The following is a 27,195-nucleotide window of genomic DNA, read 5'->3' as shown; positions in this document are numbered from 1 at the left end:
CTAAATGCTCATCATATTGTTGTTGTTGTTGCTGTTGTTGTAGTAGAAAAGAAAAATATTTTGTTTTGGGCAACATTGATTGCCTGCTTATGTAAATATTATTCAACTCCTTGACGCTGTGGGTGTTCACACATTTTTCGTGCTATTTATGGATAATTATAATCACTTTTAAAAGCTGTCATTCAAATTTAGATTTTACAACGTTTACAACGGTAACATGTAAAGGATTTTCTTTCATAATATAGTTGAGTTCTTACTAGAAAGTACTAATAGAGGATTCCCTTTACAGCCGAAAATCAAAAAAAAGATTTTCTTTTGATATGCTAATGAGAATTTGTTATTTTTATTTTAAATCTTAGTCTGTACATGAGATATTGAGCTGAACACATTTCTCCAAAACTGCAATCATAATTTGCGGATCAATCCATTAGGGATTTGTATATCAATTTGCAAATGTTTTGACAAATTTAAATAACATTTTCGAGTAGAGTTGCCATCTATATATGAAAGTATGACTATAAATTTTACAAAATGTACGCAGTAAAAACGATGATATTTTTAATAGAGTTGCCACCTATATACAATTAATTATTACATACTACAAGGTTCTCAAGAGTTGTACCTGGGAGAAAAATACATTTTTTTAAAGTGTAAACAAAGTAAAAGTATAACTCAAACATTTAAAAAATTATATTCACCACACTTTGTAAATATTAACCATACTTAACCATACTTCGTTTTTATGAACTCAAATATATGTATCAATTCTTATGTGCGTTCTCATTCCTAATAATTTTAATTTTAATTGTAATTTTAAAGAGCTCCTTTGGAAATTCATATTCATATTAGGGTGGTAAAATATTATAATAAATGTAATTTTTCTTGAATAATTATACTTATTTAAAAGTTTTAATGTAATCTGAAATTTTTCGGTCTCCATTCTGAGAAGCAATTCGACAATAAATTAAATTATTTCGAATTATTTGGATTTAGAAATTTTTAGTTTACCTTTCCAAAATTTTATTTTAAAACTAGTAGCGAAATTTTATTCCACAAACCAAGAGCCGAGATTTCGAAGAAATTATATCAAATATTGTAATTAAGGATTTCTAAAAGGCTTTTCGTTTGATATAAAACAAGTGGCAACCTTTGTTGAAATTTTATATGACAAGATTTTGTCCAATATTAACTTTCTTGAATTTTTTCAGTTGGTAATATTTCATAAGGAGTTTTTAATTAATTTTTTTTTTTTATACTGGCGATCATAACACTAACCTTCCAAATTATGCTACACAATTTCGTTGCAATCGTCTATTTTTATATCTATATAAAGAAGCTTCACTTAAAATACATTCGAAAAAAATACAATGTTCGTGTACCCTAATGTATGTACTCCCATACGCATTTACACTCAAATATAAAACCACTTAAAATAGAGTAAAAAATACAGCCGCAGCATTATTTGAGTGGAAATACATGCCTTGCTTGTATGTGCGTTGCTTATGTGTTCCAAAAGATCTTCTGCTTATGATGTATTGTTGTTGTTTTTTTTATTCTTTGTCAGAGACAATACCGAGCAGTAGGTTAAGCATGGCGTCTGCAGGTGTAGTTTGTTTATGTTTATTGCCAACATTGCCACTACATTACTTATTATTGGTGGCGTTAAAAGCTGTGGGAGCATGGTGGGTGGTCTAAAGCACGCCCACCCTTTGTGTGCTGTGCGCAGCAACAAAACTTTAAATATGTACAGTGTGTATTGTAGAATGGGTTGTGATGTGATGATTATGATAATTTATAAAAAAACATGTGTGCATATACTTATGTATATGTATATATATATTTGTATGTATGTATAAAGAAGTCACATATGCCAGCGGCTTGTTTATGCTTCAGAAAAATGAAATTTGTTTGAATTAACTAGAGTAGGTGAGTAGCTTTTACCCGGATATACATATGTATGTATGTATGCATATATCAAACTTTGTATAGAAGCGTAGAAGTGCATATTACACAATTACATATTTAACATGTATGCAAGTACAAGCCAAGGAAATGCTTAATTCATTTAATTCAGTTTGCACTTTCGCCGCGCATTCACTCTTTGTCGCGGACATTTATATACATACAAACATATATACATATTTATGTGAGTGAGTTCTATCAACTTGGTAGCATTTTCCCTGGGAAACGCCTTCACCCTTCATATTCGCCCTGTGGCGTTTCCCAGCTAATGATCGCCTCTTGAAGGCCACTCGTGTGGAATTAATAGATTCTGGATTATGTGCATAGCTAAATATCTACACACATACACATACATATGTACATTTATGCATAAAAACATAGCAACATCACACGTGCGCTGTGCCTTTTACCGTTTGCCACCAACTTCGGAGTGTCAAAATCCTTTTATTGCGCTAGTTTAGCTTAGCTGGTCTCGGCTTTGTTTGCACAATATTGTTGGCGTTAGCAAAAGTCTTTCAGCGCTTAATTAGCGATTATTGATTGTTTGAATGCATTGAATGGCATATTAGGACGGTGGTTTATGCAAGTGTGTGTGTGTGTTTCTCGAATTTATATTCACACTTTTTGTGTGGTAACAGCAAATTAGAGCAGCTTAAGTCGAAAACTATTGGAAATCCAGTGGGCAGCGTGGTGTGAAGGTAATTTGATCAATTTAAGGAGTGAGGTCAATGGGAATTTTGGTTTACCAGTTGGGGAGATACTTAGATCACCTAAAAAAACGAGACGCCATATAAACAAGTTATATCGGTACACCTCAATGGTAGAATATTCCTTCGGAGGAAACGTTAATACTTGATATCCACGATTTGTACACTATGTCAGTTATTTAAGGTGAACACCATGAAAATTATTTCAAATTCATCATTTGGGACCCGGGTCTTTTAATCAATATTTTTTCAGATTTTTCATATGGTATGAAATTTGAAAACAATAGCTTCAATTCAGCAGCTCAAACAATTACTCATCTTAAATATTTCCAAAATTATGTACTCCCAAATTCATGTACTCTTCAAAGTTCACTAACCTTTGACACTTGACAAATCCCACAAAATATTCCATATATTTGCTTGAAGCTCTTGAAGTGCTTCTTCCATTATTGTTGATAGGTTTAATAACACTTTTTTATTATGATTTCAGCTAATTGTGTCATAATTGAGATAATAGAAATGAAAATGTAACATTTGACTTCATACCATAAACGTACAAATGGACATTATTCCTACATATTCATACATACTTTATAAGTATGTGTCATGTGAAAATAAGAAATGTATGCAGGCTTCTGTAGAATAGGGCTTCTACTCGGCGTTATCAACTCCAGATTGCTATTAATGCCGCCAATGAAGTGTTGTAGTGATGGAGTATTTGTGAAGTGACTGAAAGATTCACTCAAGTCAAGTGGCTGGCAAAGCGCAGCTTCCGTTCATTAATTTACAGTTATTATGTATACATATATGAAAATGTTTATATGACTCTGTTGATTTGATATAATTTTTATAAAAAATTGATTCGAGATCTCGAGCTTTTCCGTTATTCCGCTAAGCAACAAAAACTCTTCAAAATCATACTTTAAAAATCATTTCATCTTAGGCGTAATAATCTCTTTTAGTGGAAGTTTGAAGAGTGGTCATATGTAAAATTAATTTTCTATAAGTCTATCTGCTTGATGTTAAGCTTTGGATTTATTTTTTTTTTTTACAGCTTGTAAGAGATTTAGTCTAATATAAATATTAAAGTACAGTTTTTATATAAATGACGTTTAAAGTACCAAATTATACAAATATCTATAAGCAGTTTCTTAAAAATTATATAAAAGTTAGTATATTAAATATATGAACTCGTTTGTTGATCTTGTTATCAATACTACTATTATAAAGAGGAAAGATTTGTATGTATGTTTGTATTGAATAAACCCAAAAACTATTGTTCCGATTTCAAAAATTCTTTCACCATTGGAAAGCTCCGGGTAACATAGGCTACATTTATTGGTATAATCTCAACTTTCTGGAAAAAGATTCCAAGTGAATGTATCAAAAAGACTCCGTGATGGAGAATCTCAATCTGAAACTGAAAATTGTCTTGCCAGAGAGTCGAGTAACGAACGCTCGCAGCTGTTTGCTGAACAAAATTTCAAAACCCCCCAAGTACGCGCTTGAGAGTCGAGTACGTAGCGTGTGTAGCGGCTTGAAGAACGAAATAGTAGAAATATACAAGCTCTCACTAGGGCGTCGAGCTCTGAGCGTTCCCAAAGTCTTCATAATCACAGAGAAAGACAACCGATATCAAAGACGGAGTGGTTGTAATCAAGTTTTAGCTCATTGCAAATAAAATATAATTTCATGTTCGAATTTTTCTCATTTTACTTTTTTAGAATGACCTCAAGCAAGAAACGGGAAAGTACATATATATGGGTACATAACTTTTGAAATGTTATATGTACATATATAATCATAAAAGATTCTTATGAGAATTTTGATGCAAGCATAGACTCGTAGAAATGTATCCATTCCTTCTAACTAGAGTTTTAAAGCGGTTTTTGTAGATTCCAGAGCGTCCTCCCTAAAAAAATGTTGGTTTTTGATTACACTTTTATATTCTTTCTTAAAGACATTTTAATTGTCATATGCGAGCATCTCGAGCATATCGTATTATCTAATGTGAATTGAAAAACAATTACGGTACCTATGTGCATTCAAATATGCAGTAATTAATAACTAATTAATAGCAAATCAAACCATATCAGTGCCACTAACACATTCGAAATTCGAAAAAGAAAAATCATAAACCAATATTTTCGAAAAAAAATGCTTATCTTCGTATCCGTCTAAGCTTTTATGCGTAAATGTTTGTATGTACATATGTGCATATTTATCTGAATGATGGAAATGCCAACGAATGATGACCAATTGAAAATAATCAAAACTGTTGACTTGAGTCGAACTGCGCCAATCAAATCAAATTAAAATAATACACAAAGTATATTGACTGGACCGACATGTACATGTTAATACATCTATATGTACTCGTATGTACATACATATATAAAGAGCGTTGAATGTTCAATCGCTACGCAATAGAAATAGTAGTTTTCAACGGCAATATATGTATATTCAAGTAATTTTAATATATAATACGCCATTATACATTTCTATTTATGCGAACATAATTATCATAAAAATTTAATACTCACAACTAAATGTGTTAGAAATATGGGAAAGTTGAAACACGTACCTGAAATATATATATTAAATATTTTTATTTTAGTTAAAATTGATTTATAATAAATAATATTAAAAAAATAAGTAAATAAGTAAAACCTGAAAATATTTTATAGCACAAATATCTTAAAAAACCAAAATAAAATAATTCTAGCTTATCATACGCATTGATTGCAGTTTATAGCACAATTATCTCAACTTTTCAGCAATAAAATAATATAGTTATAATTATAGCACATTGTTTGCTATAATATCAGCACAGCGCCACCTGTTGCATATGGAAAATATTTCAACAGCTAAAACAACCACCAAGTTCATGGATGGTATGAAACTTCGTTGCAAAACACTATATTCTATTTGGCAACCAATTGGATTTCCATTAACAACTGTGCGTCAAGGCATTTGCAATAAATGTATTGCTTTTCAATCAATTATTTAATAGATTTATGAGGAAATATAAAACATCAAATACATAACACTCACCTTACTTGATCTTAAAAGTTCGCTTCTTCTTCTTCTGCTCCAAAGAAACTGTCCTACGCGTACTTTGCTCGCAAAGCCTCACAGCGGTCGCTGAGACTTCCTTGCACAAATTTCAATATTTTAACACTGCCGGAAATCTTTTTAAACAAATTTTCACTAGTAAAACACTAACACACTTTGTTTTCCAACAATTTTCATTATTTAACACATTTTATAAACCGAAATTTACATTTTATGTTCACTGCGTGGGAGACGAACGCTTTTTCATGGTTTTACGCGAACGCACAGAAGGAAACTGTCAAACGTACGCAATATGGCGCCGGAACGCTAACCACTGCGGGGTTGCATGTGGTGTGAAATATTTATTTAAATTAAGTAGATTAATTTTAATTTTAATATTTTAAAATATGAATACGATTAAATTTAATTAAGCATAAGGTAATAAAATTTAAAGTTAAATGCTTGGCTGAAGTATGCATTTTAAAGAAATTATATGAAATTCAATTGACTATTTTGTAAAGCAGAGTTGCCACCGGCTAAAAGTTTTTAGTCATTGCATATTAATAAAATAATTATGAATATCGAATTAAAAATATTTAAAAATGTTTTGGAGTGAAGGTTGCCAACGGAAAATGAAAATGCAAATTTATAAAAGAAAAAAAATTTATAAAAAAAATTTAATATTCAGTATTCTCATTTGAAATTATGAAATTAATTAAAATGTATTTGTCATGAATGCTGCTTTAATAATGAGATGATTTTATATTTTAATTTATTAAAAATATAAAAATATGTTATATAGCTCTTAAATTAATGTTTTTTATTTTTAAATATCTTTTTGTTTCATAATAAAAATTCCCACTTGTAATAATGATTTATTTTTATTTTTAATAACATTAAATATTTTTTATAAATGTTCTCTCATTAGCTCTTGAACAACAATTAATTCGATCGGTAGTTGAATATATCCCCTTAATAGTTCGCAGTATTACGAATTTATAAATAAATTGAATATTCTCTTCTTAAAATTTTCTACTTTTTTTACAAAAAATTTTTAGCATTAACTCATATAAATAGCTTATTTACGAATTTATTAAAATGTTTTAATTTCGCTTTCAATTTACATACAAATTTTACAGTTTTTCATTTTACCTATGCTCATTCTCAATTTTGTGATGTCATCACTATTCCTTGTGTCGCAATCTTGTCTCTATCATTCTCATAAATATCAACACGTTCGCATGCAACCCTTTGAATGACAGCGTACAGCAGACTTTTCCGCCATAACGGCAATGGCTTGACAGTTTCCGTTCGCGAGTGTGAAATGCAAGCTGTTCTGCAGCGATTCAATTGAAATTATTAATTTCTAACTAAAATATTGTGACAAGTGATATAAGATGTTGAAATAAGTGTAGTGGAAGTGGTATTATATCGAGAATAAATAAAATAATGTCAAAAAAGTGCAATATAAAGGTTTATTTGCTCAGTGAATATTTGGCAAGGGAAGTGTATGTGTGCATGTATTACGTTCCACCATCCACCGCTGGTAAAAGTGTTCAGCAATTTTGTAAATTATGTGGAATAGGTTGCAGAATTGCTCTTTGATTATGAATGTGGTAAGTGGTAAGTGCTGCTTTAAAGAATTTTACTTAAAATAATAAAAGTTTTTACGGTTAAATGATTATTTCTTGATTTCCTTTCTGCGGAACTCCTCGAAGCGACTTCCGTATACCGAAGCATTTTTTATAGTACTCAGTTGGATACAAATAGCGTCCTCTATTGGTGGCAGCCTTTGTGTGAGAAACAGCAAAGACACATTTCAACATCTAAGACACATGCATTTTGCTAAAACTCAAAGCATGTGGAGAGTGGATTGGAAAATGTGGATTATGAATAATTTGGAAATAACTTACACAACAACAATGTGCAATATTATCTTTACGTTTTATCTGAAATGGATAATTAATCTGCTTACGATTTGTCCTTGGGTTAATAACTTATGATTGATCTATTGTAGAGAATGATTGAATGTGCATACATACATATGTACGCATGTATATTTTTCAGGTGTATGGGATCGAAAATTGTGCAAAACCCTTAAACATTTCTTTTAAAAGCTTTGATAAAAATGATATCGTACTATGTATAAATTGATTTTTTTTTTATAAGTGTAATTTTATATTTTATGTTCGCCTCCATACGATTTTGTATGTATCTGGTCGAAAAGTTCGATTAATGGAAGAAAATTTATATGGAAATTTTTTTCTTCTTCTTCGAGTTAAGGAAGTTTGAGTTATGGAAGTTCCACTGTAATTTAATTACATCTGAGACCTATATGGCCTATTCACAGGCCAGTTTATTTATATGATTCGGCCACCAAGAATTCGTTCCAATAAAGTGATAATTTCAAGACCAAAATTTTATCATCTTCAGTCTTATGAAGAAAATCAGAAGTTAACAATTAAAATGTGTGGTTTTTGAAAAAAAAATTATCACAATTTTAAAAAGTGTACTTCCGGTGTAAATTTTAGGAGGATTATATGTCAGGGTATTTGAAACTTAACCTACAAGCAAATGAGTTTCCTTCGACATTTTGACAACAATTCATTTAGGAAAGACTTTACCTCTAAACAAATACTTCTTATTATATTAGGTAACTATTAGGTAATTTTTTAAATTCTTCCCAAGCTCTAATGGGAGTTAATTTGAATTGGTTTTTTGAAAATAATCAAATTCTGATTCCGCCGACCGATTGAGGCGTCTTCTAGTGTGTTTGTGATAATAAGTCAAGAATATTTAACTATTTTTTACTTTTCCAAAAAATTCAAGGTCATATCTCCTGATAAGTTTATCAAAAAAACTTTCAGCAGATCATGATCTAATCTCAATATAATTTAGCAAGACATATTATAACGGGTGTTTTATTTAGAAGTGGTTTTCAATGAGGAAATGCTTTTTTTCTGTGTTGGTCTTTGATTTATACCCAGTTTGATTTGTCATTTCATAATGAACAGAATTACTTCGGACCAACGTTTATTGCTGACATTCGGCCCTAATTGACGCATAAAGTGGTCGATAATTGGGCCTCTCGGAATTTATTCGAGCAAGCCACGCCGGTCACTTACCCGAAGTAAGTTTTAAAACATAATTGCAAAACTATATCTTTATAATAAAGCTAAACTCTTGCCAATAACATTAAATTATAAGCGTTTTAGTTTTTTGTTTTTGAAAACCACGTGTCTAAAAAAGCACGCTTTACTTTTTACCGAGTTATAATGAATGAAAGTGCATATACTGAAACAAATAAATACCCATGGATAATCATTCCCTAGAAAGGTGAATATTTTGCATCGCTTACATATATACATACATATCTCCACACATAGAAACCACCAATCATCTTTAATTGTTATGATATCTTATATTTGGAACATATTAATTTAATTAAATTAAAAAGCAAAAATCACAATTGCGCTTACATAACTAACTACATAATTTTGAAATCGAATACATTTACATACATGTGTGTTTAGAGTCTTATTTCCTAACTCATTAAGCACTTTCTTACATAATCTACGATACGCACAAGCATAGCTTAATGACCTACATTTGCTGTTGTTGCAATTTCACGATTTTGGCAATTGTCATAGTAACTGTATCTACATGCATGAGAATGTGTGTCAACATACAGACACATACATAAGCTGACTTACATAAAGATATACATCATTATTTGGTAATACTACATGTGGACTTAACCGCATATATCATCATACATATGTCTATATCTTTCTACTTAAGTAACATTTACAAATTGGGCTAATACAAATAATGCCGAGGTTTCCTCGCGTTCGCCTAATTGGCATTGAATTTGCACGGCGTTCGCTCAGCGTGTACGCCACCACCGTTAGCGGCGTTGCCATTGGCAGCCGCTCTGCCGCAGAGAGCGATGGCATCCCCAGACGCCGACGTCGCTGCAGCATCGGCTTGAGCACGGCTGGTATAATACATGAGTGTCATCATCTTCAGCATTTTCAGCTCCTTCTTATCCTCGGCTGTTGTGGAGCTGCTGCAGCCTTGGTTGGTAAGCGTTGGTGGCGTCGCTTGTGTATGCGCTGGCAGTTGCGACTTCATTTTCGTACTCGCCGCTGCTGTCGTTGCTGCTACGCTTGTTGTTGTTGGCAACTTTAGCGGATACATCGGTGACTGCGCATTCGTATTGTTGTTGTGTTTGTGCGGGTAATTGTGCCGCAGCTGCTGTGTGGGTGACTGCGCTTGCAGACAGGATAACGGCGATATTGGCAGCATGTGATGATGCGCGGCCAACGTGTGTTGATTGCTGAGTGTGGCCATTAAATGTTGTTGATGCTGCTGCAAGCGTTGCCGGCATGCCACCTGATATTGTTGGCTGCTGATGTCTGCTGACTGGTCGGGTCTTTAAAATACTTAAGTCATTAACATTTTCTAAAAAACTTTTATGTCCTGACAATTGTTTCACAGTTTCAACGTCCTTCTTCAGCTCCTCCATGTCACGCTTCAGCTTGGCACGTCGGTTCTGGAACCAAGTGATCACCTAAAGTAAACGTCAAATACCGAAGAAAAATTAGTGAAAGTGAGCTTAATGACATGTTAATTGATACGTTGACTTACTTGTGCATTGGAGAGTCCCAGCGAGGCGGCGATCTCATCACGATCAGCTGGTGATAAGTACTTTTGGTAGAGGAAACGTTTCTCCAGCTCAAAGATTTGATGATTGGTGAAGGCAGTGCGGGATTTACGTTTCTTCTTTGGATTCGGACGTGTCGAAAATATATTCAACGTGGCGGGATCTGAAAGAAGGAGTAGAAAGGGTGTGAGTCATTATTAATAATTATGAGAATTTTGATTATTTAAGCTTAAATGGCAATTGTAGGCATGTAAATTCATATCTTATATATACACAATTCTTCTGCACGTGTGTATGTCACTAAACTCTTCCTAAACGGCTGGACCGATTTATGTGTCTTCAGATGGATTCGAGAATGGTTTGTTGTTACCTTTCCGGTCCAATTTAAATAGCGGATTGTTACAAAAGAACAGAAATTGGAGCTCAGAGTGTTCTGAAACAATCTTCACGTGAAAACATGGTTCTTCTAACCGTTAGTTGAGAGTTCCTTATATACATTTTACATGCGAAACATGTTCCAAGATCCTCAGTTCCCTTAAAAACTTTTTTGTTTGGTTTGGTTTGTTGTTACCTTTCCGGTCCAATTTAAATAGCGGATTGTTACAAAAGAACAAAAATTGGAGCTCAGAGTGTTCTGAAACAATCTTCACGTGAAAACATTATTCTTCTTACCGTTAGTTGAGAGTTCCTTATATACATTTTACATGCGAAACATGTTCCAAGATCCTCAGTTCCCTTAAAAACTTTTTTGCTATATTTCTTTTGCAATCTTTTTTCTTTTTTAGAGTTAATCTTGAATGATCTTTTGAAACCGGTTCGTTTTTAAGCTTCTTGGTTACCATTTTAACTTCAAAAATTATTGTAGCGAAAGAGGTTAGTGAGAGTTAATATCGGTATTTGAACGATTCCATACTGTTCACACTCTTGATTTATCAGAACATTGTCTTCCTTAACTTATCTTCAACAGATATTAGCTCAGTGGGTTATTTCTTAAATAGAGATGGTTCCATAAGACCCTTTGCATGATAAGTACTTTCTTCTAAAATTCTATTACACTATTTAAACCGTCTGAATCTTTAATTTGCCGGAAGTTCAAATGTTCGAATTAGTTCGTGAATAAAGTAGAGCGATGAAATTTAAAGAAGACCTTGAAATCTACCAAAGAATGGAGGATGTACTTTTTTTCTCAAAAATTAGAAAGCATAATTTATTATGCTTTGGACTTATGAAATTTCTGGAAACAATTTCATCCAGACAGAACCGTTTCTAAGACTGTTTGGTCTATGTTTCCGGGAACTGTCCCGGATTTATTATACCAAGGTTTGCCCAAAACGTTTTGAAGAATGTTTTATGCTGATACAACAACAAAAATACAAAAAAAAAAATAAACGGAGGATTTAAGATTCCTTTTTTTTTCAAAATATACTTTACTTTAAGTTCATAAGTGCTTATAGGATGCTTTCAAAGAATGTTATTCATAATCCACATCTACAACCAAACAACAAAATTTTTATTGCTTTATTGCTGATCGAGAAAGCTCATTGATCATAACGATCATATCCGCTCTTAAGCGTCTTCACGCGATCTTAATTATCATTTTACGATGTGATTGCGTGAAAGATCAAAAAGATCATTCGCACTTTGTCTAATCATTAATGAATATGTAAATATACTCGTACGAAACACACATACAAAGAATCCATATACATATGTACATATGTAATCAACTCTACTTACGTAGACTTTCATGCGTCATAGCAAGTGATTTACAAAAACAAAACGAGAATTCACAGATGAAAGCATTCAAATGTTTCTAAAGAGATTTAGTAGCATTATTTATCCGGCTAAAGCTAAACATTTCTATGAAAATCAATTAAAAGCAGCTACTAAAATTTGATTAAGCAATGCCAATGAGAACAACAACAACAATAACAAAAACAGCAGCAACAACTCAGCTTTCGGTAATAAAATCAAGAATTTCATATTGTCGATGAATGAATTTTATTGCTTCTAAGTGTGATTATAATTATTGCATGGTTCCAAGTTACGCCGCACGCTGCTCATAAGGCGTGTTCACACCTTTATCTAGTAACAGTTTTTTTTTCATTTTGAGGGTGGTAAAGGTCGTACATTCATATACATATGTATGTATGTAGATATGTATCGACATTGGTTTATAGTAGCTCTCCTATTTTTTAATGCGATTTTTATAGGCATCTTGTTGTTTTTAGTGTTTACGATTCGATCTTTCGATTTCGAATTCGCTGCGCTACTTTTGTTGTGTAATTTTATTTGTTTATGGCGTGTTTGCCGGTGATTTTCACTGCTGATTGATGTTGGGCGGCGGAAATCGACTTGATTTCTGGCGATTTATTCAGCTTTTTTATGAAATACTACGCTTGTTTTTACAAGTAAAGAAGTATCGTAAACATAGGCATTGTGTGTTCTATTGAAAGAAAGTGGTTTTTTAAGTGTTTGCGAAGAGCTTTGGCAAGGTGAAAATTTAATTCGAAAAATATTTATAAGCGATTAAAAATATTGAAAGGTACAGATCAAAAGAATACTAAGGAAATAAACGAAATATCAATAAATGCGATAGATAAAATTTTTCATATAACTACTTTAAACAAATAAAGAGCTAGGAGAGGAAGTATTTTATATCTTTCATTTTGATCTTTTCAAAATATTTTTTTCGTTTTTCAATTTGAAAAAAAAAAAATAAAAAAATAAAATAAAATAAAATAAAATAAAATAAAAAAAATAAAATAAAATAAAAAAAAATAAAAAAAAATTAAAATAAAATAAAATAAAATAAATTAAAATAAATTAAAATAAAATAACATAAAATAAAATAAAATAAAATAAAATAAAATAAAATGAAATAAAAGAAAATAAAAGAAAATAAAATAAAAGAAAAGAAAATAAAATAAAATAAAATAAAAGAAAAGAAAATAAAATAAAATAAAATAAAATAAAATAAAATAAAATAAAATAAAATAAAATAAAATAAAATAAAATAAAATAAAATAAAATAAAATAAAATAAAAAAATAAATAAAATAAAATAAAATAAAATAAAACATATTTCTTGTTGTCAATTAAGATGTTTTTCTGTCAAAATAATTTTACAGAATTTCCTCTTCTTTTAACCAGGCGGTATTCATCAAACGATGTCCTTTTTAGTTCAAACAAATTGGAGCAAAGCCATTTACTCACATCATAATTATGCTCTTTGTGAACACTCAGCTATCACACACACATGTATAAACCAATGTATTTATTATGTGTATGTGCTTATTGCAACGACAGACAGCTGCTCGCTTTCCTCGGCGGTCGATATTTCATGCAGTCAAAACAGTGGGAAAAGGGGCGTTGCTCACCATTTTGACTTACATAAAAGCGGCTATTTGCTCAATTACTGTTTATATGCCACAAGAAAAAGCAAAAAACGAACAACACTTACAACAACACACATGCATAGGAAACGAATGCATGCATATATGTTTGTTAAACAAATTGACGCCCCTTTCGTATTTGTTTTTCGGTTTTGCACTATTTAGGTGTTAAAACCAACGCGAAAGGTCGTCCTTTTTGTCTGTCTGTGAACGACGAAATGGCGACACGCGGTACCAGAGCAGAGCAGCTGCCGACAATTTTTGTTGTACACCTATACTTTTTTGGTTTTTTATTTACTGTTGTTGTTGTCATTTCATTTCAACTATTTGAACTCACTTCAGCAGCAAATTGATACTAGGAAGACATCAGGAATGTTGGTAGTGAAAAATGTCCTCCCCTACAGCCACTGGCGATAAACACAATAAAAAGTGAGAAATTGAAATGGAATTGTTTGACTTTTTGTATTGTGCGGTTTTCTTATTCAATTGTGTGGAGTATTGAGAAAAAAGTTATATAATATAAAAATAAAATTGGTATTTCATTATATATTTTTTGCAATGCTTTTAATTGAAGTTGTTCAATTTTTATAGTGTCCGCTTGCTACATATGTATGTATGTTTATAATTGCTGATTGGGTTATACATATTGTATGTATGTACATATGTACAATGCACATATACTCGTATGCATGCAGCAATATATTGGAAAATGCCAATTAGCAACTTATTGCATCGTTTAAAAATTAAACTAAAACCAATTAGCCAATTATAATGCGATTTTATCGCCGGCTAGTTAATATTGATCGTTTAGTTAGCAACTAAATTACTCACTTAGCATTCATTAGGGACTGCACTAGTGTAATGTTATTAGTTTTTGTATGTCCTTTGCACTTGTTCTGACTTCAATTATTCTGAGTTCGCACTATCTTGATACTAGTGTAGAACTAGTCAATTTGAAATGTTTATTTTAATATACTTTATATTGCCACATATTGGTGTACTACTTGTTAAACGAACTTAGAGGTCCGAAGAATTTCTTATTAAAGTAGTCCCCAATTTCATATTAGAAGAAAAAACAACAAGAAATTAATTAACTCTTCACAAAAATGGTTTCAAAAATAATTTAGAATAAAATTTCTTGAAAATTCGAATCACAATAAAGGATCCAAAAATATCAGCTGCAAGAAATCAATTTTTAAGAATTTATTATAAGAAATCACAAAAAAATATTATTAAGGGGCACACCTAGTGTGAATTTTCAAAAAAATCAATTTTCATATTTCGGTAGATTACAGAGCGAAAAAATTCGGCAGCAAGTGCCCCTACCCACTACTACTACTACTTTTTGCGGCATATGCCTAGTACTGCAGTAACCGGTTACTTTTTGGAACCGGTTTTTTTGGGACACACTCGTGGCAGTGTGGACGGTCGGTGGGTGGGGCTTTGGAGCGTTTTGGAGCAAAACTTCGACGAGTGGGTAGTCGGTTTTCTGTGAAGAACCGGTTTTTTTGGGTCGGTCAGTGATCGGTTTTGCTCGTGCCCTTCTGCCCGAACACTTCTCAACCGATTTATACCGCACATTGTATATATCTGGAAAATATCTGATTTTGGCCTCAGCAAAAATCGCTATGATTAAGTGTAGAAATATGACAAAATATGACATACAACAGTTAAGGGTGCGTGTCGTATTTTTAAGAATATTAAAATATGACATAAGACATACAACAAAGCTTGTGAATTGCGTTAATATATAATTATACATACATTATATTATATATGAAAAATATATCGAATATATACGAAATTTAGTAAAAAAATTCACACAAAAATAATGACATTAAAGAACAATTGTATGAGAGCAGCTAAAAACATTATGCAGACACCATTGCCACAACGATTTCATTGTAAAAAGGACAGTTAATGGCATAAAAAAGTACACACTAAAATGGCCGTGGTAGTCGGCGAACAAGTAGTAGTCTACAATAAATAAATATTTGTAAGCTTGTCAAACAGCTTGAAGTAACTGAAAATATGCAAATCAGCTGAGTTATGAAATTATGCATACTTATTAGCTGTTATAGAAACCGAAAATATGCACCAGAAAATACGTGCACATACTTCACAATTCGTTAAATAGACGCATCTCACAACATTATGGCCATAATGTGAGACACTTTCGTAAGCACCATTTTTATGTTTTTACGAAGCAAAAACACATTAAATTCTACTGTCCAGTAAAATCTAATCTATATTCTTTTGTGACGTGAAATAGTAAAATTAAATAAAAGAACAAGAACATAAAATAAAAAAATATATATTCAGTGTCGTCTTTCATTGGTGGCAAGTCCATATTACCAACAACGAAAACAAACAGCATAATTCAAGTAATCCTTAACGATGTAATCCATCATCATTCCAAAACATTCGTGTCTCAATTAGTGACGCTGCTGTTCGCATAATGCGCGCTCATTTTCAATTCCACTAAAAAGTTGAACACCTTCAATGGCCACCCCCGGACACGGCTCTGGCACCGAAAGGCTCTTAGTACCAGCAATGTCATACGGCTTTCGTGCTATATGCTTACTTTAATGTGTGTTTTTGTTTAGCTATGTGCGGCCGCGCCTTTCTTCAGCGCCTCTCGCTTCTGCTTTTTCTTCTTCTCTCCACCTGCAGGGTGTAGTACAAAGCCTGCATTGTCCTTATTCAAACAAATGACATCGTCAACATTCCGTGACAACTGTGCGCACGCCATTGCTTTTGCTTCCTACAACAACAACAGCAACAACAATAGTAACAATAGTGCCGCCACTGCCAGCCATTCATCTGCCATTCAAGCAGCTATTAGCTTTATTCTAGCCATTGTGTGTAAGTGTTTTTCATAGGTTCTGCTGCTTGAGCTTCTGCTTAGCCAAACAATGAGACGCGTTGCGTTGCGTATATTGTTACGCCTCATTTTAATAATGCGACTAGCGGCGCGCTTCGCAAGTCAACCATTCGTGTTGAGCGTGTTGTTTTCGTTTTTGTTGCAGCGCGTGCTGCTTAGCTCAAAGCTGCAACCACAGCTCAGTGACAACACCTCCTCTAGCACCCTGTGCTTTTTGCGCTTAGCAGTAGGCGTGTGTGTGCATATGCATTTGTCTGTGTGTGCGCTGGTTAAGTACAAGTTAATGTCACCGTGTGTCCCTGTCATAATGATTAGTTATGCTGATGACATTATTTGTTAATATTGTGCCTATTTTAGTTGGCCTTTCGTGTTTTTCCGCCTAAATATGATTGCTCATTGTTTATTATGTTTGGCGCGTAGTCAGTCGATTAGCCAGCCAGCTGAAAATACTAGCTAGTGACAACTCAAAAAAAAAACAAAAAAAAATATTAAAAGCAGAGGAGAGGAACACTTTTTGGCTGTCATTTCGAGTGACACGTCCTTAATTTTCGCTTTCTGCTTGCCTGCTCTCCGTGGCTGTACAATAAGTGTCGCCGCTTGCGTTGGAAAATTGACTCTTATACGTAACTTTCGTAGGTTTATTGTTTTGGAAAAACATATTTAGACATACATTTAAGCAAATGTGTCAGTCTATTATTTTTCGTGACACTCAAACTACTAAATTCACGGATAAGCACTAATATAGTTACATTTAATTTATGCTTCATTTAATTAGAACATGTAATTAGTTTGTATAGCATGAAATAACATAATTAATAACATTTATTTGTAGTTAATGTTGTAAATGTAACTGGTCTCAAATTAATTAGCGAAGTACATAAAGAACAACTACAGTCATACATTTGTATATATAACATACAAGACTTCCATTTTTTTTATATTATATTAAAATAGATTTAAGTTTTTATAACTTATTGTTAGACATAAAAAAACAGAAATATTGGAAAACAAATATTATTTCTAGTTTTAGGAAAGATTGCTTAAAGATTTTCTTTGCTTTCAACGATTTTCCAATGAGAACTGAACTGAAAACATATGTACGTATATTATTAAACAAATTTACTAAAATTTAAATATGAAGTAAAAAAACTACGTAGTGTAATTTACACGTTCAAAAAATAACGGGAATTTTAAAATAAAAAAACTTAATTTTGCGGGTTTGGAACATTTTTTACCCAACACTTTTTTATTTTATTATTAAGTTAATTCGGGGCATGAAGTGCGACAAAATGTCCAACTGTATTCATTGCTCTTTGCAGCTTTGCAATTTTCATTTGTTAAAAGCTCTTACTTCGTTGCTTGTTCGTGAATTCTTGACCAAAAACAACACTGTAATGATTCCAAACATTCGCCAGACATGGCTCCTAAAACTTTTTCCAATTTTCAAAAATAAAAATAACCTTAAAGGGCCGTATGTATAAGCATACGAGAAAGAGCAGAAAGCGGCAAAATCTATACAAAAAATCGAGTTGGAGAAGCGTTTCGACGTAGCCTCACAGAAAATATTCTAACGGCGTCAAATCGCACGACCGAGATGGTTAATTGACTTGGTTTTCAATAAATCGATTGTGACATTCGCTGTATGGCTTATGGCACCGTCTTGCTAGAAGCACATATTGTCCAAGTCCGTATCATCCAATTCGAGCCAAAAATATTCGGTTATCATTGAGCGGTAGCGATTCCCGTTCACAGTAACGTGCCGATCTTGTTCATCACGGAAGAAGTACGACCCAAAGACGTCGCCGGCGCATAAACCGCACCAAACGGTAATTTTTTCGGGATGCCATGGTGACTCATGGAGTACGTGTGGATTGCTGCCTGACCAAAAACGATTATTTTGCTTTATGACCATTCAGCCAGAAGTGAGCCAGGCAGTAATGAGAACGATCATAAATTGGACGTAGCGCTCATAAAGTTGAGGCCACTGACTTTGAATTTCGGTAGTAAATTTTAATAATTTCAACTCGTTGTTGGATCGTACATATATCTTTCCCTGATGAAATGGCAAACCTTACTGAACAGAAATGTCAAACGAGCGAAAAAATATGGCGTCGTTTACTATTGATAGCGATTAGAATCTCGGCTGCTCATAATCACAAAATTGAAGGAATCAGTACTCAAAATTTATTAGTTTTTCTCCCACACTAAATACAACAAATTAATTAGTTCTACATGTGTAAAAGTTAATTAATAGATATTTATGAGAGTTTTATGCAGATTACACTCGACATTACAAATTCATAACCACATAAATATATTTAATATATAATAATGGTTCTCAAGCACATGTACCTACGACATTCTTTTACACATTTGCTTTAATTAATAATTCATATTTTTTTTTATTTCGCCTTGCCACCTTCACCAATTGTAATACTGGTGTGGTACACGGCTGTCAATGGACACGAAGGTCCGATTTGTGCACAGCACCTCGCTAAATACCGGACTCGTTGTAGAGTTCATGTCCAGCGCCAATTTGTTTGTAATTAATTAAATACGCTGAGTTATGCTTAAACGGTGCATTAATTAATTAAAATCAGAACGAAAACGTCAAGTGTCGTGTTGAGTTCCCATTTAAGTCGGATTGAAAACCAGTCGGATTAGCCAATAATTTGTGTAGTTTATTATAATTTACAACTTACAAATGTGCGCATACGTTCGCCATTTGCATAATTATTTGCGTAAACTTATAGAATTGTGCTGGGAATTAAAGTGAGAGGCGTTAAAGAATTTTGAAAAAAAAAAACAATATTATTTGCATTCAAATTGAGTTATGTAAATAAGCAGTTTTGCTAGTAGATTTATAAATAGATATGTAACTTTTTTTACGCTTGGAAAATGGTTGAGCGTGGATTTTTGGCATTCCGAAGAATTGGGTTTCATTGGAAAAGATTTGCAATGTTTTAAAATATTGGAGTTTAGTTTGAGATTTGTTTATTTTTAAGATGCTGGTTTATTAAGTCTTCAAAAGCTTTAAAAAAAAAATTATTTTTCAAATATTTGTCAATATCAAATCTCAGATTTATGAATCACTGATTTTTCTCTCGAAATTAACAGTTATATTTTTAGAAAAACTTCTCCAACATTTGTTAATTTTTAAGATGTTGGTCTAATAAGTCTTCAAAAACTTTCAAAAAAATTTATTTTTCAAATTTTTTTCAATATCAAATTTTAGATTTATCAACCTCTGATTTTTCGCTCGCAATTATTATTACAAACTACTTCGAAAAAAGGGTCAATATATCCCATATGACTATTTAAGGGTTAAAATAGGATTTTAAAGAAAACATCCATGTATAGAACGCTGAAGATTTGTCTATATTTTTGAAATATATTTCAGGGTAAAGGAAAATAATGATTAAGTTCTAAAAATAACGGTATATTTAGAGAAAATTAAGGAAAGGGAGCTTATGACATGACTCTAATATTTTCCAATGTTCCAACAATACAGAAGATAATTCCAAAGAATTCACAACAACCTTGTCTAATCATTCCTAAATTTGTGCGGTACCGTTGGAATCTTTCCCGAAGATAAAAGAGAGCGATTCAGAGAGTGCAAATAAGATTCGGACCTCTAGACCAAATCATACGATTTTTTCCTGGATGACGTCGAGATTTTCTTCACAATTTGAAATTATTTTCTTCCACAAATTTATATCCAAATATAATCTTATTAATTCTTAAACTCTCGAGGAGGATAAACATAAACTTGCCTAAGCTCAATCTAAACTTTTTTCTTTTCTACGTAAAATGTAAGGTATGCAGGTCATATGTGTAAGTTTGTACTCATAGCCTAAATAGCCCAATCTCCGTTTAATTTTCTTGACTACAAAGTAATTTGTTCACCTCAAGTATTTCGGGTTATTTCATATGGCCAGCTGATTAGATGGCTTTCCAGAAAACCAACCAATTAACCACAATTAATTAAAAGATGCTTATCTGCGCTTATTTCATTCCTCAACGCAACTCTTTCTGCTACAGCACGAACACTGGATACTTAGTATTATCCCAACTGAATCGCCGCGAGCGACAGCCACTCTCACAGCTTAGCTACTTGCCGTTGCTGCCCTGGAAAACTCAATCAAAAGCCATTAAAACAGCAGCTTAACTCAGGAAGCTGCAACTGTTTTTGTTAATGTGTTTGTATGTGTGTGTGTGTTGGAAGTGACCCGAGTGAGAAACTCTTTATAATTTTAGCTTCCTATTAGATAAGCGTTAATCGCCAGTTTGATGGAACGATACGCTAAGGTGCCGCCACTTCGGCTCACAAGCATTTACTCATATGTATGTATGTATTACATATATATATGTATAAGCCGTACAGTTAAGCTGCTGTTGCACAATAATGGTGGAAATCAATTATGTTAATTAAGTGAAATGTTGAGTGCTGTCATTCAAAGACGTTAGAAGACACACTCAATTAAAAGTGCCACCGGTCAACGTCGCCGTTGCTTTACAATTGTTGTTGTGTGTTGAGATTTTGGGTTTAACGAAATCGTTTTTATTTCTCGAATTAGTGTGCCGTGAAGGAGCTTAGCTCGATTTGAAGTGACTTGAATAGATAAGGGCTTTTAAGGTGGGAAAATAAGTAGCAAATTGCTTAAATGGAATTTATATCGCCAGAGAGTTACAATATGTGGAAGAGTCGAATTTTGGTTGAAATAAGGATTACATGTTCAACTCAAAGACTTTTAAGTGATAGATAGTGGATTGATGTATTCAAATCTTGTGCAATAATTGAGGGAAACTGCAATTAAGACATTGTTAGAATATTTATCCAAAAAATGAATTATATATAAAGGGTGTCTTTTTAGACATGTGGTTTTCCTGAAAAAATTAAACGTATATAATTTAAGGTTATGCCCAAGAATTACTTTATTATAAAGATAACGGTTTGTCATTATGTTTTAAAAATAATTAATTCTATCGAGATAAAGGTAGGGACCGATATCATTAATTTTTAGTCTCAAAACGCAGATGGCTAAGTGAAATATGATCGCTTAATTTTTTTCAGATATACAAATGGTATAAAGTTAAACGGAGATGCGGAGATATTGGACTACGACTTTTGTCTAATTTTTGAATTGATCCATTGGTAAACCTGAGTGGAGATATGCTCGTTATATTTGACCCGACAAAGCTCCAATTACTTTAACTAGTTTCTACTAGGCGAGGGACTTTTTCAAGTTTGTAAACCAAAAAAAGTCGAACTGGACCAAATCTAGGGGATTCGGTGGATGGATAGCATGCATTTCGTTTTGTTTATTTTGACAAATTTTTCATGACGACGTTTCTTCACTAAATGGGACCATTTTGTTGCATCAGGTCTAAAGGACAGTTTTCGTTTGATTAAGTCCGCCATATTTAGTCCGACACTTCCATTATTTCTTGGTCTTGAATGTATACCAGTAGATCCATATTTCGTCGTGGGCCACAGAATGATGCGGAAACATCATCGGTTTGTTCTTAAACAGGGAGAAATACTGCTGTGAAGTGATCTCACTCATTTCATCTAGGTTGTTGTATGGGATGAGTAAATGCGACATTAATCGCGGGAGATCGTGAAGCTTTAATATGGTATTATCCTTGGTATCCGGTTTTGGAGCATCTGGGCGGGGTTGATCAAAAACTAAATAAATAGAACTAAAAAAAATTTTTTGCGGTTACTATCGAAGAAGAAGCGTCTCTGTATGCAGATTCTAATTGTCTTCTTCGTCTTCTGGACGACTCAAAGGGTTTATCGAACCACTCTCGTGTATAAATTTTCTTAATGGGGTTTAATTCATTTCTACGATTAATTTGGATTATATTGGTCCTAACCAGAGAATGTTGGAAAGGCCCCTTAAGCAAATATATTTAAAGTTAACCATTACTATTACTGATTTATTAAAAAAAAAAAATTTATAGAAATGTGTTAGCGATCAAATCAATGTAATAGTAATGTAAAATTATATATAAACGTTTGTTTATATACATACATATACATTCATGTCATCAACCGTTTAAATTCAAAGTTAGAACCTTTTAATTTTCCAATGGCGTTAATAAAATACACAAAACTGCAGAAATATAAAAAAATATACATTCTAGCCTTGAAGCTAGTCGGCGAAGCTGTTTGACAAAGACATTCATTTGTAAACTGTATAATTTCATTAAATTCAAATTATTTACCGTTGAATGAAGGAATTGCAAGGTTATTAAAAACTCTGCTTGCGAATTTAAACATTTAAGTGCATGTGAAATATCGAAATTGTGAAAGCACAGCAGAAGTTATACCTCCATATATTTATACATATATGTATTTACATATATACATATATTTATGAGGGTATGTGTGTGTTTATTTATGTGTGTGTGATTTATGCATACCTCCCAAAAGCGATCATAAATGTAAGCAAAAGTTGTGACAAGCGTTTTCTTTTCATACTTAACCGATCGTTTGCAGTCACTCCGATCGCTTAATGAACGGCCTTCATCAATGCAAATTAGAGGAGGAAAGCAAAGGCGACATGAGCGGCACCTCACAACAAGAAGCGATAAAAAGGTACAACAATAAAAATTTGCTAAAAGCGTTAATTACATTCACGAAAAAAAGGATTCAAACGGACCGCCAACTTTACGCGTATTATTCATAAACACGCCGCGCCGCTGCAGCCCAAAATCCGAAGCGGCCGCTTTCAAGCCGCACCAGCGCTTTCGGCATTCATCGATGAGGCATCAGCAAACCGCAAGTGGAGTCTTTTTAGTTAACTACAATATGCCAAAAGCCAATATTCATAAAGGCATGCAGAAATTCATAAATGTACAGAAACATACATATGGAAGAAGACCCAAGATGAAGAGGAAGATTCGTCTGTAGTTAAATCATGAAAGAAATTACGGTTATACATGAAGTGAAGACTCGCGTAAAGTGTATCAGAGGCTGCACAACAACAAAAACAATTGCAACAAAAGACACAGAAACAACAACAACAAACTACAACAATTGTAACAACAGCAAACAAAGCGAACAAGTGACTCAAGTGAATCTTCTGTGTGGACCGAGTGTGTTCGTGTGCGTCTGCGCATGAGCAACTCCAGCGCAGCCAAAATGAAGAGCTGTGGACCACAGATTGCGTTGTCCAGAAGCTCGAAAGCATAATCAAAAACTAATTTTAATCCTGTTGTGGCCGTTGATGAGGGATCAAATAAATGCGCTTGACTGGAACTGTCGTGCGTGTTTGTGGACGGCGGCAATGCCGTGTGAGAGCTACAGCAGAGCGAAACAAGATAACATTAATAGTAGCAACAACAACAATGGAACAACAACAAAGCGATTAGCAATACAAATTATTATATGACCACATACTTGAATACACATAAATTGTGAGAACAGCCAAAATTCTTTAATGTTGAAAAGCGACAACAAATGAAGAAAGCAACAACAAAAGCACACTGCCAAAAATTGCTTCCTGAAGCCACTAATAAAGCGCTGTGTTGCTTTCGGTTGGTTGATTTGATTGTAGTGAGGCCGCTTTTGGCTACTTAACGGTAGGTCCCCACACAGACGTCAACTTCACTGTGTTCCTCTCAATTTAAGTAGCCTTTTAATATTTGAAATACCGCAGTGGCAGTTGTGAGCTCCAGCGGAGATGAGTCACAAAATGCCATTAGATGTGGGAAGTAGCGTACATTGTGGAATATGTGAATGATTTGAAGGCTTAAGCGGATTCTTTTCTTGTGGATTCGGGTTTCAACAAAGCGCCTAGTAACAATATTGGTAAACTTTGAAATAATTTCATAAAAAAAAATATTATTAACCTCTAGTGGATATTTCGACTAATCTTTATAACTATTACAAGGTTAGAAAACGACTACCGAATAAGCTTTTTAAGCAAGCACTAATAAGGAACTGGATTATAAAGACAGCCACTGGAAAATAAATTTGGTTTTGACCTGGGGGTCTTATTATGTGTACCTTATGTCGCTGAATGCGACTCCGAGGTCCATTTAACCCTATCAGAGCAGGGTTTTGACATAACACCCAAAAAATATGGCAATCGCGTTTTTAAAAATTAGTCGGATTCGCTTGAAACCTCGCTACTCGGCGGTTTTCGGGATCACGAATTACGATTCCGGTGTCGGTTTTTCTAAATTCAAAATGTTGAATCCAATATGACGGAGGCCTTTTGAAAACATCATCGGATTCGCTTGAAACTCGTTACTCAGGGGTTTTCGGGGTCGCTGATCACGAATTTGACGTTTTTAAAAATTCAAAACGGCGGACAATATGAATTTATTTTTAAAATGTGTCCACCACAAAGTCAGTTCAATACAGTCAGTTTGTGAAACATACCAAATACATATTTCTATAAATTATGTTAACGAGTATACACAACCTTTCTCAATGTGATTGCCATCAAATTGTATCATTTTATCACTTATTATGCTGACACACAAACACAGCATTCACATCGTTAATCAATCCATTCACAATTCACTTTCTTATCTACAAATGCGTTACAATTTGTAAACATGCGCATGCGTAAGCGCAACAACGGTTAATTAGGGCCATGTTATTTGGAGTGAGCTGAGCTTGTTTGCTTGCTCACCTCAATTGCCATTCACCGCGTGCAATAAACCAACTTAAGCGCATGTCGTGGCCAACAACAAAGAAACAAACAACGAAAAGGTGTTATTTTAACAACGTCTCTTCATTTATCATTCATTCCATCAAACCATCAGCCATTGAACGGTTATACTTGTACGTGCAGCAAGACCAACGCCACCACCACCACCGCCACCATCGACACCACCGCTGTCACCGCGACCGCCATCGTCGCTATCGCTCATTCGCTTACTCCGTTCTTTGGATTTGCATGGCAGCGGATGGTGTGGGCAGCGCAACGGTCACACGAGTCAATTTCTTTCTTTCTGCCTTCTTCTTCTTCTGAGTGCAGTTATTCAGGGTGGCTATTAAGTGTGTGTTTGTTGGCACTTTTATAACCATGCTCCTGACACTTGTCTACAAGAATATTTCGAAGTGCTTGCGTGTGGTAGCTTAGATGCCTGTATGTCAAATATATGCAAGACATTGATGCCAATAAAGCAGCAATTCAGCTCTTCTTTTCTTGTTCCTTGTGAATAACCAGATAACAGGGTTGCCAAGTGTTGTGGAAGATAACTGTATAAAGTCTTATTTAAGTTATTTGATTGCAACCAGTAGAATTTGCAAATTTACTACATCTGAAGTCTTCCATTAAGTTGAAATCTTTGTTGTTATAAAATATTAGCACTTTTTAGAAAAATTACTAAGTGGCAACTCTGTTTTTACACATGCATACAAATGGCTTAATCATATCCAGTTTGTGTCTTGTCGGCGCATTTCAATGAAATTAATTTTATTGTATTGATTATTTGGGCGGCGTAAGCTTCGCTGGTTGTCTGCTTATATTTATTATTTAATAAATAGTCATGGCTATTGTAGGAGAGAATAACTGTAAGTGGTGTCAACATTTAAACTTGACTTTTAGGCTTAAGAGTTGGGCATTAGAAAATTTCATTTTTGTTTAGGTGCAGTGAATAGCAGCGATTGCAGTAGGACAGTTTAGGAACCGGATCAAGACATAGATTTGATACTGACCATTTCAGGAAGCTATAGATTGGGACTATCGTGATTTTATGACTATACCTTTATCCCTAATTTTATTTTAGGGAGCTATCCATAATTTAAAGACTAAACTTCACTCTAAATTATTATTTAGGATCTTAGTGAGACGCTTTCGGATATTGAGCAAAATATTCAGAGGAAATGTTTATCAGTTTATTAAAGAAAATAAGTCTACACTTTAAAATCCGGCAATGCGAAAACATTGTCTGGAATGGTCCGATAAATAGAATGTACTGTTCCAACATTGACGGTAATCCACTTGTAATGGAATGTAATCACGGAATGGACGAGCATTTTTTACTTCAAAAATAACAAGAAGGGATCACATTAGCTGAATAGGAAATTAATATGACGTTAACTTCAGAAGACCAGAGACGAGTTGTTGTTGTATTTCTTCCAGCTATATAAAAATTGTTCAAGTGACTGAAATGCATCACTGCTATATGCTTAGTGGGACTCTATTTAAGTATTCGTATATCCGACAAGTTTCAAATATGGACTAGATCCTATTGAAATATACCATTGCCTTCAGAGAAAAAATGGAAGAATAGAAGAAATTGGTATAGGTTGAATATCGAGGTCAAATATAGATCCTGAACACCTCTTACCAGCGGTCGTGATACCAAATAAGTTAATCTTCGCATTTTTTAGGACCTATACCCTTCAAAATCTTATGCACAATTATATTTCCGTTATTACACTTGTAAAAACCCTACATATGTACATCAGTATAACCCTCTCCAATAGCACACCTCACCTAAAGTTATTGTTTGATGGTGGTCGTCAACATTTCGCTTTGAAAAACGCCGATGAAATATC

At 33.4% G+C, this 27,195-nt stretch overlaps 1 protein-coding gene across 1 annotated transcript in view; it reads right to left on the bottom strand.

The window, feature by feature from the left end:
- Nucleotides 1–9,138: 9,138 nt before the first annotated feature.
- The window catches only part of LOC105211299 (retinal homeobox protein Rx), a 51,548-nt gene continuing 33,491 nt past the window's right edge, over nt 9,139–27,195 (bottom strand). Inside the window, exons 2-4 of the mRNA XM_011182649.3 lie at nt 10,374–10,552; nt 10,211–10,296; nt 9,139–10,158 (exon numbers count right to left, since the gene is read on the bottom strand). Coding sequence (XP_011180951.2) covers nt 9,579–10,158; nt 10,211–10,296; nt 10,374–10,552 — 845 coding nt within the window. The 3' untranslated portion in view covers nt 9,139–9,578. The remainder of the gene's footprint in view (nt 10,159–10,210; nt 10,297–10,373; nt 10,553–27,195) is intronic.

Source organism: Zeugodacus cucurbitae, chromosome 2, assembly GCF_028554725.1.
Source record: "Zeugodacus cucurbitae isolate PBARC_wt_2022May chromosome 2, idZeuCucr1.2, whole genome shotgun sequence".
In the NCBI taxonomy this organism is placed as follows: Eukaryota; Metazoa; Arthropoda; class Insecta; order Diptera; family Tephritidae; genus Zeugodacus; species Zeugodacus cucurbitae.
The sequence above is the reverse complement of the archived record's forward strand: the minus strand, read 5'-3'. Positions and strand labels throughout refer to the sequence as shown.